Genomic DNA, 17390 nt, shown 5'->3' on the forward strand with positions numbered 1-17390 from the left:
TGTGGTGAAAAAATCTATGCAATTTTTTCTTGGTTTAACTCTACCTAAGGTCTGTTCTACATTGAACAACATTATGCACCTATACCTATGCATCCACCATCGGTAACAAGTTTATGTATTGGCTACGGAACCTCTCTCCTCTCACCTCTGCGGCTAGGCGTTTTTTGCAGCGATCTGCCGGCGGCGTCGGTCAACGGCCGTTAACATGCAATGTTGTAATCAATGCGGGCGATGTCTGCTAATTACCGCACTCTTGGCTGTTTTCGGATGTCCACTTGGATTATAGTGGCAGTCTATGTCATACGTCATTCTCGGTCTTAAATTATTTTGAAAAAAAAAACAGTTTTTTGGTGACAGACGAGATTAAGCGCGACCATAATAATTCCGCAGCGCAGCGCTAGCGCAATGTAGATATTATGGTGGGCCACACAAACGTTCTATTATTTTCCATTTCTTCCATTTACTCATTATTCTAACATCTCAACTTTGCGCATCAGAATGTATATATACGAGTATGGCATTTAAGATAATGTCATCAAAATCTAGGAACAAATATCCGTACACAAATACATAAATGGCCTTGCCATGGATTTGAACCCGGGACCATCGGCTTTAGGCAGGGTTGGAAGTGCCCACTAGGCCAGACAGATCGTCAAAATTAATCATTATTCATCTATGTAAATAGCTTGGACCTGAAAAATAATACCACACCCGCAGTTACAGACATCATTATGTACAAAATAAAGTAGAATAATTCATGAACATTTATGGCAAGCTAATTTATGTAACCCAGTAACCTAACACCTAAGCCTAGGGGTTTCGGAAACGGAAGTAGCCGTCAGACGGAAACACTAGGGTTTACAAGCCGGAAGGCCTAGATTGCTTAGGGTGCCTTTAATCACGAATATAATTACCATGGTAATTCAATTTCTAGGTTAGCTGTTTGATTCGAGATACCCCTTTTTTGAAGGTTTTTATTATTTATATAGAGAGCAAACGAGCAGACAATTTAATCAATTGCCTGATAGTAAGTATTAACTATTACCGTCGTCAATGGACACATGCAACACCAAAGGGGTTCCAATTGGATTGCCAGCCTTTAAGATGGAAGTACGCTCGTTTCTTGAAGGTTTGAAGGTGGCATCGGTCCGGAAATACCGCAGGCGAAAGTTCATTCCACAGTTTAGCTGTGCGAGCTGTGTTTCTGGAGAAACGCACAGTTGAGGACTGCCAACCATTCAAGTGGTTGAAAATGGAAATATTTTTGAATGATCAATTTTATTAAAACGAGGTAAGAGTGTAGAGTTCATCATAATTTTGCTTTCGTAAATTTTTAAATAGGTACCAGCAATAAATACTTATACATCACAGCAAAAACTTTGTCACATATTGACCCCACATTGTTCTTAAAATTACTTACCGAAAATGGGTTCTCCTAAAATTACAAATACCTAAGTAGTAAAACTATTTCAGATATGATTGAGACATTTTATAAACATACGAGTATTGAGCTTATTCGTCCAAAAAAGGACCCAATTGATTCCAGATTAAGTGAAGGCAATAAAATGCCAATTACAAAACAACATCGGCTTAAACAAGTCCAAATTGTCCATCTATTTCAATTAACAAAGACAGTTTGGTCCAATGAGATCGGTTTCCAATAAATAGCCCCAATAAAGTTTACATGTACCATAAATGTTCTCCGAAGATGGGAGTAACTACGTGTAGTTAGCGTGGGTGTCTAATTGGCCACAACTTTTGTTTACAACATTACAACAATGTACAGTTTCTCCAGTCAGAACAAAGACTAACTGCCCGATCCGAACTTTAACTGCCGCATTCGAACTTATAGTTTATATATCAACTAGTTCTCTTTTGCAGCGCAATTCGGGCAACTAATGTCAGTTTTACGTTAGATAGAGTAAGATATCTATTAGATGTGAATTAGATCTCTAAGTCATATCCTGTGGAAATCGTTTAAGAGTATTTCCAGAATCGCGCAAATGTCAAATTTGACAGGTTAGATCTTAAACATATCGTTATCGTATCTTGGTGATCTCTTTAAGATGTCTAATAGATGTCTATTTCACAATCCGAATCGGGCCCTAAGATAGTTTAAGATACGTCGATTAATAGATCTAGAAACGATATGGATTAAATGTGTCAGTGTCCAAAGTGACGTTTTTGTTTTAAGAAGCGTCACATTTGACACTGACGTATCTTATCCATATCGTTTATAGATCTATTAAGTAATCGACGTATTTTAAAGTTCCAGTCGGGCAGTCAAGCGCGAGACCACACCAGAGGGCTACCTATCTACCTACCAAAGGCCTACCTATCTATCACTATCTAGAGAGGCAGAATAACGAAATTTCGATTTTCGCGGTAGGCACCACTGCAGATCGCCTAGGTAGACCATGCTATCTGATCCATATAATATTTATTTTATAAATTGATCAATTGACACCTGAATGAAAATCAATTTAGGAGGTACATAGTTTTGACGCTACAGTGGAACACATTAAGGATACAAATATTGGTATGTACCTAGTCCACATACCTAGAGTCGAACTACCCTAAGTTTTCATGCCAAGTTACCGTGGCCCGTGGTCCGAATCTACCTATACCTATAGCGTGATCCTGATCAATGATCATATGATAAAACTGTTACTTTTCGCTTGCAGTAAGGTAATCTAATAAAAATATATTACATTACATGCCTTCCTTCAAAGTCGAACTACTTAAAAAGCTTTGTAACCATCTTAAAACTCCCACGACATTAAACTTAAACTTCCAATTACTGTCACAATTGGCAGAAAACAAATGGAAGCTATTTTGCCATCTTAAGCAAAAAGGACGTATGTTACTACAAAATATCATAAACATTAAGCTTTTCGGACTAGGAAGAAGAGATTATGGCTAACAGCTGCCGTTCCACTCGAGAGACCGGAGACAATGCTGTCTGATGGATGACCTAATGATGCGTTTCGGGATTTGTCGACGATCAATCGACATAAATCTTTCCTTTTTAGGAGTTTGATTACAATATAGTTTAGCCTTGAGGATTCTGGCTTAAAATATATAAACCACGTATTTAACAAACTTGTACTGTTTTTGCGTTTTCGCACTAAAGACCGGATAATGAGAGAAAGGCGACCGTCAAATAACATTAGATATAGACAGCTCTTTGGTATAGAATCTATGTTGACGGTATCCTATCGTTTAGGGGCAATATGTCCAAGTGTCAGAAAGGCTAGGTGTCTTAATATAGTGGCCATCGTCAATTAGTCCGAATGTAACAATGGCCTGATGACAAACACTACGTCAAGTTTTCTACCTTTTATTCATGTCATGTACAACATATTCGACACGAGGTAGGTAATAAAAGGAAAGGATTCCCGAAGTTTAAGGCTTAAGGTTAAAGGCTCCTAAACGATTCAGCAACACAATAATACAAAATCCAATTCCAAAATCAGTCATTACCCACCATAAATCACTGATTGTTCTATTCAGGTGATTGTTACCGATCGCTACTGAATATTGCCTTCCGATCGAAGTATTCAGGCTAATTGCTAACTTAAATGAATTTCCAGCTTAAAGCATGGTGATAAAGTCTAATTTGGGATAAAACTGGTTTACGAATATGTGGAAGCCCTTTTGTACATATTTTCGCTATACACACCGTGATATTGAATTTTAAACCCTCACTATTTAAGATACAGTTGCATTCGGAATCTCATAGGGGTATGACTTACTTACAAGAGTTAATCCATACGCACGGTGCTACTGAAAATGCATTGAATTTTAAGCCTTATCTCTTCACGTTACGATCAAGTATGTAGTCACATTAGTGTACGTCTTTGTGAAACATATATAACTACATATATATTTTCATAGTAAGAGTAGTTGATAAATGAACGTTCATTTACGGAGCCGTGCCATGCCGTATCGCCCTCCGATTTTTCAGTTTCGTGCTCAATATCGTGGCTTAGTTGGCTATTAACGATCTTATAAATGATAAATCTGTTTTTATTTCATAGAAAGCCTATAAATTTAACTAAATTTTTACAAAATGGAACTACGTTGAATGGAGACGATCTCTAGAAAGTGAAGTTAAAATACAACTAAGTATGTAGCTCCATTTTTAACGCTCTTTTAATAATCAAGTGAAATAGATAGAATAGACTGTTAAGCTAGATGATGAAAAGTCTACTATTCCTCTTTCGCTTGAATGCTAAAATATCTCAGGTGAAATTGGTTAACAACCTACTATTAGTAGATTGATCATAATTGTTTTAACTTTTTAGCCACTAGGTAGGTATACCTTTCATGGGCACATTTTCAAGAATTACCTGCATATTTTTGAGGCAGTTTCGGCTGTTTGGTAGAGAATCTGAGCTTCCACTAGATATCGGAATTGCCATAAAAATCTACTACTTACATATTTGCATTTTCACAAAAATGGTTCGACGATTGCTCACATATTGACCCAAATAATATTGTAGATATATATTATCATTTCATTTACATGCTAGCACGAAAACATAAAAAAATATCTTATCCAGGGAACTAGTTACGATCACGAACACAATGGGAATACGAAGGAAGGTCTTGGTATATATAGACAAACCAAACAGGGATGGCGATGGCGTGACGGATAAGCATTTAGCAAATGCTAAAAGTGTGCAGGAAACTGTGTTTTAATGAGAAAGTTGACGAATAAAAAAATTACTTAAATGGCCAAACAAAAAGCCAGTTTACTTAATTAATTATGAGCATATACCAACATACTTATTTCAATTTAAGTGTTACAAGCAGAATTTAAATTTGCTTATTATGCTTGGTTGGTAAAGCTAATTTATGAACATTTTGTCATCAGACACCCATGTAGATTATGTAGGTACATATAGTTTAAATAGAGATAGTAGACTATTTAAATCCCTTCTTTATAAATGAATATGCCCAATTTCCTAAACAGATATTACAGTACAACAACACCAGCTACCAATCTATCTTACTGCCTAATCTACTTAATACTTACGGTCCGTGCTCACTCGTGCGTATCAAAAACTATTAATGTTATAAACTACATACGTACAGGATTAAATCACGGCTTAACTATTACCATCATTACTATTTATTACATTCATCTTAGTTACGAAAGATATTTGAGTTACAAAGTACCTATCTGACTGTAAGTAACATGCTCGAATTTACTACGAAACTTTGCTAGTAGAAGTTCCTGATTTAATCAAAGTTTGAAGGCTAGGTTCATCAGTTATTTGCTTAGCACACGATTTACTAATGTCTTGAGTAACTTTAGTTTGGCTTGCTTGTAGTTACCTACTGAGTAATACCAACATGCGCCATACAATATTGACCAACATGTAACATAGGTCCCAATATGAAGGAATAACGGTCTATATATGTTTACTTGTATTTTGATTCTCCCATAAACTACATAGGCAAAGGTCTTGTCTTGCAACTATAAATTAAGCTCCTTTTATTCTTAACATTCTATCTGTGTCTGGACCTAATAGAAAATTATTTATAAAAACTGTGGAGAATTCAGTCTTAATTTCCATAATTACCCTATCATTTGTCAGGTCTACCTTAACAAAAGTTTTGGTTGGTAATAAATGAGGTCACGGGGTGAATTTGTGTAAATTCGTGGCATAGTGGCATTTTCACCCTAGTTTCTAAGGGCAGAATTAATGAACGTTGTACCTTGTCAGGCCTTTGTAACGTGGTGACACTTTGAACCATATGAAATTATGCGGTGTGACATTTCTGCTTTTAAAATGCGAAATAACTTGTTCTTTATTATATAGATATATAGATTATTTTATTATATAGATTATATTGTTCTTTATTATTTATTATTACCTGACTCATTGCAATTAAATACAAAAATTAAGTTAAAATATTTCAAAACCACACAGCTTTTCAACACGCCAGTGCTTGAAAGCTAATTACAACAATATTTCAAGGCAATTTCCCCGCTATTCACAACTAATCAAGTTTTAACACTCGACCGATGACTTGCAACTATTTCAGTCTGAAAGCGAAATAGTGAGTCACCCGGAAAGCATTAACTGTCTTTTGAATTTTTTACCTTTTGCTTGGTTCTACTGTGGTAGAATACGCTTTAAATCGTAAAAGGATCGTTTAGTTGGATTAATGAAACTGAAACTAATCTTTCTACAGGGTACAGGCCCTTATTAGTAGGTATTCTTCTCAGTGATTGTTCTCAACAAATTCCTTAGATATATATCTGTATTTGTAGAAATGACAGTGGGTAGATTATGATGGAAAAACCCTCTGCTAAAACAGAAAAAGCCAAGAAAATCTATAAGCTGTTATCTGTGTAAACAAAAGCGATAGTCAATTGTTTAGTTACACCATCTAAACACGCAGAAAAATACCCTCTGGGACAGTAGTACTACCATCTAGTTCAACTGGTAGTACAAATAATACACCCTAAGGTCACTAGTACTACCAGTAGTACTAGTGACCATAACGGCAGGCCGGTAGTACAACTGTCCTGTAGTTTGTAAAAAAGTACCAAATTCAAATAAAAGAAAACTGATTTCAGCGTTTTAGAAAATTCATCCCCCAAGGTGGTGAAAAAGGGGTTGAAAGTTTGTATGTATATCAAAAAAATTTTCGAGCGCGGGACTTGAATCTTTGTATTTGGGGATATTATTAGAAGACAATAAAAGTAATTTCAGCGATTTGTAAAATTCATCCCCTAACAGGGTTAAAAAGGGGATGAAAGTTTGTATGGGGTTAAAGTTTTCTTTTGAGCTACGAATTTGAAACTTCGTTAAATGATATATTATTAAGATACAAAAAAAACTTATTTCAGCGTTTTATAAAATTCATCCCCTAAGGTGGTGAAAAAGGGGTTGAAAGTTTGTATGGATATCAAAAAAAATTCAAGTGGTGGATTTGAATCTTTGTATTTAGGGATATTATTAGAAGACAGGAAAAGTAATTTCAGCGTTTTGTAAAATTCATCCCCTAACAGGGTTAAAATGGGGTTCAAAGTTTGAATCCATTACAAATGCTTTGAAACTTCTTAAAAAGACATAATAGCCGATTACAAAAAAAAAAGTAATTGCATCGTTTTTGGAAATCCAATCCCTAAGGGGGTTAAAACGGGGATGAAAATTCGTCTTGGGGTGTAAATTTAATTTTTTAGCTAGGAAATTTAACTTTTTGGAAAAAAAGGTAATACATTAAAAAACATGAAAACTAATTCATCATCCCCCAAGGTGGTGAGAAAGGGGTTGAAAGTTTGTATGGAGATCAGATATTTTGTGAGTGCGGAATGCGGAACTTGAATCTTTGTATAAGGGCATAGGTACCTATTATGAGAATACAAGAAAAGTAATTTCAGCAACCAACATCAAAATCCACTTGACTTAAAACTTCATACAACTTGCTAAAAAAGAAAAGTACCTACTTAATTTCAACATTGCTTGGATATGAAAATTATAGGTACTAAAGATGTAAAATGTTGAAGATAAGATTCCACGCGAACGAAGTCGCGGGCAACAGCTAGTACTGAATAACTTTTACTATGGTGCTAATGACGAAATCTAAAAAAAATGTCTTTTTCATACATTTTGACCGATCGATACCGATCGACCATAGTAAAAGTTGTTCAGTATAACCTACCAAATCACCCCGATCAAGGTTTTCAGTGGGTTAGAAAACACGTTATACATATTTTGTTTACATCATATGTACTACCAGTTGAACTTTTAATACAGTGGTCTATGACAAAACCCGAGGGATATTCTTGTATTTTTAGAAGTAGTACTAGTGACCCTAAGGTGTATCATTTGTAAAGGGTGAGTACTATTAAATTGTCGCAATTTGAATAAAATTTTATACAATAAAATAATATACAATAAAATTCAAAAATGTTTATTATTGGTAAGTTTATGATAAAATAGGCGAGCTAAAACCGTTTTATTGTTTGTCTAAAGCACGACGTGAGAATTCTCGGACTTTACTCTTGACCCGACTCATAGAATTTTGCACGGAATCATTTGTGATAAGTTTAGTACATTTAATCCACTTCCTTTTGAAATCGGGCAATGATGTGGCCGGTTGGCATGTTTTCCGCAATTTTGTTTTTATATTTGCCCAGTATTTTTCTATCGGCCGTAATTCTGGGCAATTTGGCGGATTTAATCCCTTTGGTACAACATCGACAGAATTCAAATTATACCAATCCATAGCTCTAGATGAATAATGGCAACTTGCCAAATCCGGCCAAAATAATGTCGAACAATTGTGCTTTTTAATAAGTGGCAACAACCTTTTCTTTAGGCATTCGGATATATAAATATCTGTGTTAATTGTGCCAGTGGTTACAAAAGGCGAACTTCTCATACCGCACTGGCATATCGCTTGCCACACGAGGAACTTTTTGGCAAATTTCTCGACTGGAATCACTTTTTCTGATTCAGGCAGACCCGAGACGTTGCGGGAAGAAAAGTATTGATTGCCTGGTATTGAATTGAAATCAGCCTTTACATACGTTTCGTCATCAATGATTAAGCAACCTGCTGTATTTTGAACAAACAAGGCGTACAATAATCTAGAACGTCGAACTGCTCGATTATACTGATCAACCGTTCTTTTCGGAGCTTTTTGTTTTTTGTATGTAACAATACCGCAGTTTTTTTTTATTTTTTGTACATTGCTTTGGCTTGTTCCAACTTTTTTGGACACATCTCGGGACGAAATAGCCGGATTTTGATCAAACAGCTTACACACCTTTGATTCCAACTTTTTGTTCCGTTTTCTTGTCGGATGACCCTCTCGCTGCTTTCTTTCAGTAGTTTTACCTCGTTTTAGCTTTTTTATGGTCCTTTGCACTGTTCTCCGAGTTGTATTGCACGATTTTGCAAGTTCCAAAGTAGATATATAGGGATTCATAGTAAATTTTTGCAAAATTAAATCGCGCACGCTTTTTTCTTTTGACGACATCTTGAAAGACAAATACAAGTGAATGTTTTTTTTAAAGAATAAAAGATGCCAATACATTCTAATTTTGATATATATAATAAGTTTTACCAAAAAGGTTGAGAGTCTAGAAAAAAAAACGGAATATGTTAGCGACAATTTAATAGTACTCACCCTTTACTACCAGTTGAACTAGATGGTATTGGTAGTACGAGTACTACTGTCCCAGAGGGGAAAAATAAACGATGTAAAGTTGTGTGTATAGTTCCAGACCGGCTCCGATTTCCGAAGTCATTTTGGGTTATTACCTATACTTGTATGTTTTATATTATTAAGCTTTGTACCTATAGTAAAGTCAAATTACACCCTATAACTGTCTACAGTTCTCCTAGCATCAGCATTTTAGTAATAATAACCCCTTTCGTTCCAGAGGGAATGCATCTCAGTCCACATCGGCCAAGCCGGCGTGCAGATCGGCAACGCCTGCTGGGAGCTGTACTGTCTCGAGCATGGCATCCAGCCCGACGGTCAGATGCCGTCCGACAAGACCCTGGGCGGTGGAGATGACTCGTTTAACACCTTCTTCAGTGAAACCGGTGCTGGCAAGCATGTGCCGAGGGCTGTGTTTGTGGACTTGGAGCCTACTGTTGTCGGTAAGTTTTTATTGTTCTACAGCTGGGCAAAGACCCTCACTTCTCTAGGTGCTAAGCAAGATCTACGCCTGCTGGGAGGTGTACTGCCTCGAGCATGGCATCCAGCCCGACGGTCAGATGCCGTCTGACAAGACCCTGGGGGGTGGAGATGACTCGTTTAACACCTTCTTCAGTGAAACCGGTGCTGGCAAGCATGTGCCGAGGGCTGTGTTTGTGGACTTGGAGCCTACTGTTGTCGGTAAGTTTTTATTGTTCTACAGCTGGGCAAAGACCCTCACTTCTCTAGGTGCTAAGCAAGATCTACGCCTGCTGGGAGGTGTACTGCCTCGAGCATGGCATCCAGCCCGACGGTCAGATGCCGTCTGACAAGACCCTGGGGGGTGGAGATGACTCGTTTAACACCTTCTTCAGTGAAACCGGTGCTGGCAAGCATGTGCCGAGGGCTGTGTTTGTGGACTTGGAGCCTACTGTTGTCGGTAAGTTTTCATTGTTCTACAGCTGAGCAAAGATCCTCACTTCTCTAGGTGCTGAGCAAGATCTACGCCTGCTGGGAGCTGTACTGCCTCGAGCATGGCATCCAGCCGGATGGTCAAATGCCGTCCGACAAGACCCTGGGGGGTGGAGATGACTCGTTCAACACCTTCTTAAGTGAAACCGGTGCTGGCAAGCATGTGCCGAGGGCTGTGTTTGTGGACTTGGAGCCTACTGTTGTCGGTAAGTGTTTTATATGTTATATGTCCTACTGCAAGATAACTAAGGCCCTTGACTTCTTTAGTGCTGAATAAGATCAGCACCAATGCCGTTATATAGAACACATCTAGTTCGTCCCGGACCAAGTCCGACCTCTAGACTAACTACTTTGCAAAGGCGTGTAGACGTAAGGGAAGCAATGGAAAGATTCGCGAGGTTCTGGTAGGCTTCCGTAGCTCAATTGGTTAGAGCAAACGCAAATTGGTTGTAGGTTCAAGTCCTGCCGAACATCGCTCGCAGACGTATATATGCATGTTTAAAAATTGGTTTAACTACGAAGCGGATTGTATCTGCACTTGGAATATGATAAGCCCTTTGGCCCTATATTTCTATAACCATCCTTGGTGACAGCTAATGACTTTGGCCTGTCATAATACCTTTGGCCTTTAGTTACAACTGTATTTTCTTTTGTGCAATAATGGTTAAATAAATAAATAATGGATCTAGTAGACATTGATGTTGACTGTACTTCACAGCCAACGCATAACTTTGAGTCTTTGTTATTTCCTGTTCCTGTCATTAAACTATAATTGGAATCTCGATTCTAAACTCAGGCTAGAACTAGGTATTAACTGAAATTGCTGTCGGTTGCGGACGTTGAACCCTGGTGAACCTGTCATTATGGATTGTTAAACCGTTAAGGCAGAGTTGGGTGAACCACCCTGTTTTATGTTTCACAATAGTCATCATGAAATAAATACTTACGCTTATATTTGACTAGATAAATTGCTAATGGTTGCTGTGACAAAGCGGATATGCACTATAACCCACTAAATAAATTTATAACATTAACATCTATTTAATCACACAAACGGGTCTACCGCGATATACTCGTAATTTCATTGTTTTTACCTTTATATATTTCCGACGTTTCAGCTGAGCTAAGCTGATGAAATTATATCGCGGTAGACCCGTTTGTGTAATTAATCATCACTCCCTTCATGTATTAGCTTGTACGTTTTAAATGTATCGATGTCAACAATTGTTGGTGAACCTTAATAAAATAAACAAATAAAATAAATTTAAATTACGAGTAAGGAACTTTACAATGACTCTTCTTTCTGGAGTGCAACAAATATTTGCCCATTGCTATGGATCGCGGTATAAAAATGGTATGGAATATATGGGTTAGTCAAGTCCCTTTATTTACGAGGGATAAAAAAATTGCATACAACCCTTACAAATTGATACCAGTAGTTTTCCACGGGAAAATAACTCATAACATCTTGACAGGTAGAAAAAGTAAAAAAGTGCAACTATCTATAGAAATCTGATCGTCACGCATGGCCACATGTAACACATGAACGCAGTTGCCTTTGGCCATAAACATGTCTCTCGTATTCAAAGTAAGTAGTTTTTTCTGGAGACAAAGTGTTGGTTTAACGTCTTGATAATTTTCTTACGGTCCTGATGGTAATGAAGGAAGAAAAAGTAACATTCTTGTTTACATCGTAAACTTAGTAACATTATTGAATGTTTTTCTCTTTTATGTATGAATTGTGGGCGCATGTTGATGTTTTTACCCGATAAGAAGTATTCGTTAGAAAGCAAGACGTAGCCGAGCCGGCCGCGTAGCCAAGATGCCGATCGCTTACGCTCCGAAGCGATCGAAACGCAACTGTCACTGTCGCACTAATATGGAAGAGTGATAGAGAGACATAGCGCTTTTCGTTGTCGAAGCGATAGAGATTGTAACCTTGGCTAGGCCGGCCGGGGGCCAAGACGACGACGACAATCGTACATCGAGAAACTCCAAACGAATAGAAATACGTACTTGGATGACAGCTAGATGCTACGAAAAGTCACATGACTATTTCCATACTTACATTACAGGTGTTTTCTATCAAGATTGTCATATTGGGTAGCCCCCAAAGGGGCGATATAAGTCTATACCACTGGTCAGGTCATACTTACCTACACACGCAGAAAAACAAAAGTTGTTTGTTGTTCATTTTGTTCCCCAATGGAATCTTATAATTCGTGATGTGGTTTATTGGTCATATCGACGCTTATCATGAACAGTGGCCCAACTCAAAATGAAATCCTATTGCATTTAATATTCTATCTTTTACTGGTAAGATTTAAAATCGAACGGCATTTCATTTTGTTTTATTCCACTATTCGTGACAAGCAACGATATTTTCCTTTAGTTAGACGAACTCTACGGTATTCCAATATTTTAAAGTTTTTCCTTCGAACGAAGAAAAAAGTGTCTTCTAAAGATGAGATTTTGATACGTTATTATAGACCCTCCATCTCCAAAAAATATTGTTCAACCCAGAAACAGATGATCGATGATCATTTCCAAACAAAACATATCACTACTTAATCTCGTCACCTCTTTATAATCTCAAGTGTTTCTATACCATCTGCATACCACTCACCAGTTTAATGCAAAAAACAACAAGCACGATTTTGTACATATTCAACACAGTCAACAAATTTTTTGTATACCATATTACAAGGGGATAAGGTTTATTATATTGGGCAGTTAAATGTTGCTGTTTGTAGGTAATTTTATAACACGACTGTAATGGAAGATGAATGTTTGGTACCGTTATAATTTACAATGATTCAGCTACCGACAGCACCGACTTAACATTTGCAGTTCGGTTACCCAAGTTTTATAAATAGCCTTACTTAGTATAAATCAGTGCTACTTAAAATATCATAATTAATTGCTTTACGACCACAATACATTCTAGATTTACTGTGATTTTAATGGATTTATTTATATTGTATTGTCCTCCGATCATATTGGTTCGTCGTTAGTTATCGACTTCCAAGTTTTTGAGAAGGGAGTGGAACCTATCTTTAAAGGCCTATTTTTGAACAATCTAAAAAGCTCAGATCGGTATATCTTCCCCTATTATTACGTGATCAACTGGTCATGGTCATTACTTTGTGAGTATGTATTCTTGACACAAACTACTAACTAGTTATATCTAGTATTTTCAAGAAGAAATCTCAATAAAAACACACCCTGAAACTATGGGTTCTAATGCAGATATGTTAATGTTGGTTGCCACAAAGATCTTGGAAAATTTTCTTATTCATTGAAGACACTTCGACAAAAGAGCGCATGCCTGTGGGTATAACGGTAGGAATTTAACACAATCATCATTACATTCCTAACATCTCGAACGCATGGTGAACGAACTACAAATATCAATTAAGTTATTTGAGCTGCAGCCGTAACGCAGGCCACTTATGACTGAGTGCTCTCTCCAATAAAGATGCTAATCTTGGCTGATACACTTGGGATTGAGTTTCCGAGGAGCATCCATTGTATAATTAAAGATGTTTGTTGAGCTTTATTGATATTACAAAGTTTTGGAGGGAGATAGTAGGTTGTACCTACCTTACCTACCTTAGGTATGAATGGTATATATGATTCATATCGAGTGAATTTAAAAATTTTGCATTGATGTCCTTCAAAGCGCGCGCTCCATCGATTAACCGATAACCGTTTTCACTTTTTTGACTGTTGTAATAAGATGGCGAGTTAACATCTGACATCTGTCGGCGGCCGATCGTAAGATCAGGCATATCGTGAAATTCCTAGGCATATCGTGAAACGTGAAAATCTTTGACTCGTTCCCTGAGTCGACGGAGCCCCGCTACGCGGGGCTCGGCAGTTTGCCCTTCGGGCATCTGAAGCATCCTAGCGAACCTATCTTACCTATATATTGGTTTAATGTGACTATCGTCAAAACATTATACAGGAACATTACGATCTGCCTGATCTTACGATCGGCCGCCGACATATCAACTTGAGGATCAAAACTAAATGCGGCACAGTATTTTGTTACAGTCTTTGGTTGGTCTGTCAAATAGAAATGGTTTCGAGTTTAAGGCTAGACAGTTTCTCAAGACTTTCTATAAGGAAATTGTTACACCATCGGCATATCCAGAAGCATCTCCGGTTTGATAAGTGCCTAAGTCTTTTACTCTTAATATGACCCATAATAGAAACTTCACTGAGAACAAAAGAGCTATAATACATTTACTAAAATGCAGAACTTGCCAACTTGAAATTGCGTCGTTAATACCAAAATATCAGTACGGATATGATGGTCGTATTTGTCTACGTGACAGCGTGATAAAACGGTGTCCGTCTCTTTCTATCCCGCAGAGTTAAAAAGTGACAGTTGTTTTATCACGTGGATAAATGTGGATAAAGCGATCCATAATAGGCTTGCTGATCTCTTCTATAAGCCATCATCCTTTCATCCTGCAAAATATGACTTTAACGCTTATAATTTTATATTTCTTCCCCAGACGAAGTCCGCACCGGCACCTACCGTCAGCTGTTTCATCCAGAACAGCTTATCACTGGCAAGGAGGACGCCGCCAACAACTACGCCAGAGGACACTACACCATCGGCAAAGAAATAGTAGATGTCGTCCTCGACAGGCTCAGGAAGTTAGCTGACCAATGCACAGGTCTTCAGGTGAGGACAACTAATTATTACAAACTTTCTGGTAAGAGTGAGAGCAAAAAGTACATCATCGGCAAATAGATGATGTTGTCCCCGACATGTTCAGGAAGTTAGCTGACCAATGCAAGGGACTTCAGGTGAGTCACAACTTTTCATGGTAAAGATGCGGCTAAAACTAACTGGTAACTATCGACAAAGAAATAGTTGCCTGTCTGAATAAGCAGGCAAGTAAGAACTACTTATTATTGCCAAGTTTGCGGACAAATATGCCAGACGACACTATGCCATTGGGAAAGAAATAGCTGACATTGTCCTTGACAGGATTAGGAAGTTAGCTGACCAATGCACCACGCTTTAGTGGGCAAAAGAGCGGTTTTTGTCCAACACTATGTATATTTTAAACACAACACAATCCCATTTAGTACAGTGAAACCTGGTTAATTGGCACCTGGATAAATGGAAAACCTCAATAATTGCAACCAAAAGTCCGGTCCCGGTCCCTTGAGACCAAAAGGCCTCTATAATTGAAATTTTGGAACCTCTATAATTGCAATGTAGATTTTAGTGCTTTTCGTAATTTTGCCTCTATAATTGACCACATCGCAACTTAAGACCTCTATAATTGACACTGTGCTAAAAAAGTCCGTTATTTTTGCTCTTGTTTTTACCTCTATTATTGAAACGAGTCTTGCTTATTACCTCTGTAATTGAAATAATGTAGTTGTATACAGCAGAAACAATATTTTAATAGCAATGATCATTTTATTTATATCTCCATCCAGAATTTAATTTATTTATTGGGTATCTATCACAGCCTGTAGTAGGTGAAATAGTTTTGATCAATAAAAAACAAAGGTGTTTTTACATTGTAATAAAACTTTCTTCTACAATTCAAGGGAATTTTTTAAACCCAAATGATAAGAAAATAAAGTGGTTATTAATGTAGTATAAAAGTGCAAGTATAGACGGAAGCAATATATAGAATGTAAGCGTGTAAATCTACTTAAAATGGTTATTTGCACCTCCATAAAAGAAATTTGTCAGAACGCAACCTCTATTAATGAAAACCTCTATAATTGACACAAAGATTTTTAGAACCTCGTTAATTGACACGACCTGCTTAAATGAAAAACCTGGTTAATTGACAAAAATTGGCCGGTCCCTTGAGATTGCAACTATCCAGGTTCCACTGTAATATGCCCAGCTCCTGTATGGAAACTTGCGGACACTAAACTGTTAGCAAAGTTTCAATGTCTATATTGATGGAACAATAACAAAAAGCTACATCCAATTAATAAGCTGCATTGAGAATGAATTCCTAAAAATCCAAAGCATACAAATTCTACTACCTACTTTATCTGTTTCAGGGCTTCCTGGTGTTCCACTCGTTCGGTGGCGGCACCGGATCCGGCTTCACCTCGCTGCTGATGGAGCGCCTCTCCGTCGACTACGGCAAGAAGTCCAAGCTCGAGTTCTCCATCTACCCCGCACCTCAGGTAACATCTTCTTCTCTGTCGTATCGCTCTTGAAAAAGCGGTCGTGGTCACGTTGAGGCGTCCGCATCGATAGTAGAGGTAGACACATCTCTTCGCACTTCGGTCAGGTAACATACTTAGCATTAAACTGACCCACATATTATGGCACTCTTAGTTCATGAATCCGAATACCTAGATACTTATTAATAGTTTTTAAAAGTTATAGAGCAGATCCATCAACATTTTTTACCTATTTAGATTAGGGGTTAGCCAATCATACTAATACCTACTATTAGTAAATAATTGCAGCTGAAAGTAGAAGTAATAAAATCCACCAGTATCACATATATAATATGCCTTACTGCGAAATGCTCTTAGAAGAGAATCTACTTCATACAAAACTCTGATCACGACCATGTTTTGCATCCGCGCTAAAATTAAGAACTTCTACCTACTCAGATACACATTGCTTGAAAGGTATTTAAAAGGACGTTGGCTTTCTATGATCAGCACCTAACAACAACTATAACAACTTCGTTAGGGTTATGATCTCCGATTACCGGACTCAGCCTGTCAGCCTCGGATCATTGTGCATGGAACAGACATACATTTTCCCATTAAAACAAAATTTTGTGAGCGCTGTAACAGTGACAAAGGCTTTATGGCTTCTCTACACGATGGGCCAGCGCCGGCCACTCCAAGGGACGCAGCCATGCGGTAGAATGAGATAGCAATAGCACTTGCTCCCTCTAACGCATAAATGCGTCCCTTGGAGAGGCCGGCGTTGGCCCATCGTATAGAGAATAGCCATGATATATCCAAAATATTAACGATTTTCTTTATCCCACAGGTGTCAACAGCAGTGGTCGAGCCGTACAACTCTATCCTGACCACGCACACCACTCTCGAGCACTCGGACTGCGCTTTCATGGTCGACAACGAGGCCATCTACGACATCTGCCGTCGGAACCTGGACATCGAGCGTCCTACGTACACCAACCTTAACAGGCTGATCGGACAGGTACCTAATTGACAGCAACTTTAGTAATTATGCAGAACCAACTTGCGAGGCAGCAGAGACCAACAAC

The 17390-nt window shown here is 37.9% G+C and overlaps 2 protein-coding genes across 5 annotated transcripts in view; one reads left to right on the forward strand and one right to left on the reverse strand.

Annotated features, from left to right (window-relative positions):
* LOC134664292 (tubulin alpha-1A chain) overlaps positions 1-17390 on the forward strand; it is a 30126-nt gene that overhangs the window by 7609 nt on the left and 5127 nt on the right. Inside the window, exons 2-5 of one of the 4 annotated variants that reach the window (XM_063520855.1) lie at positions 9413-9635; positions 14667-14839; positions 16195-16323; positions 17153-17323. In XM_063520855.1, coding sequence (XP_063376925.1) covers positions 9413-9635; positions 14667-14839; positions 16195-16323; positions 17153-17323 — 696 coding nt within the window. Of the gene's footprint in view, positions 1-9412; positions 9636-9943; positions 10112-10190; positions 10350-14666; positions 14840-14916; positions 14965-16194; positions 16324-17152; positions 17324-17390 lie in introns of those variants that run through there. The other 3 variants (XM_063520853.1, XM_063520852.1, XM_063520854.1) reach the window with 3 other exon arrangements.
* The window catches only part of LOC134664298 (uncharacterized), a 184378-nt gene continuing 180675 nt past the window's right edge, over positions 13688-17390 (reverse strand). Inside the window, exon 8 of the mRNA XM_063520863.1 lies at positions 13688-13697. The gene's annotated coding sequence lies outside the window, so the exon portion shown is untranslated. The remainder of the gene's footprint in view (positions 13698-17390) is intronic.

The sequence above is a fragment of the Cydia fagiglandana genome, chromosome 5 (genome assembly GCF_963556715.1).
Source record: "Cydia fagiglandana chromosome 5, ilCydFagi1.1, whole genome shotgun sequence".
Taxonomy (NCBI): Eukaryota; Metazoa; Arthropoda; class Insecta; order Lepidoptera; family Tortricidae; genus Cydia; species Cydia fagiglandana.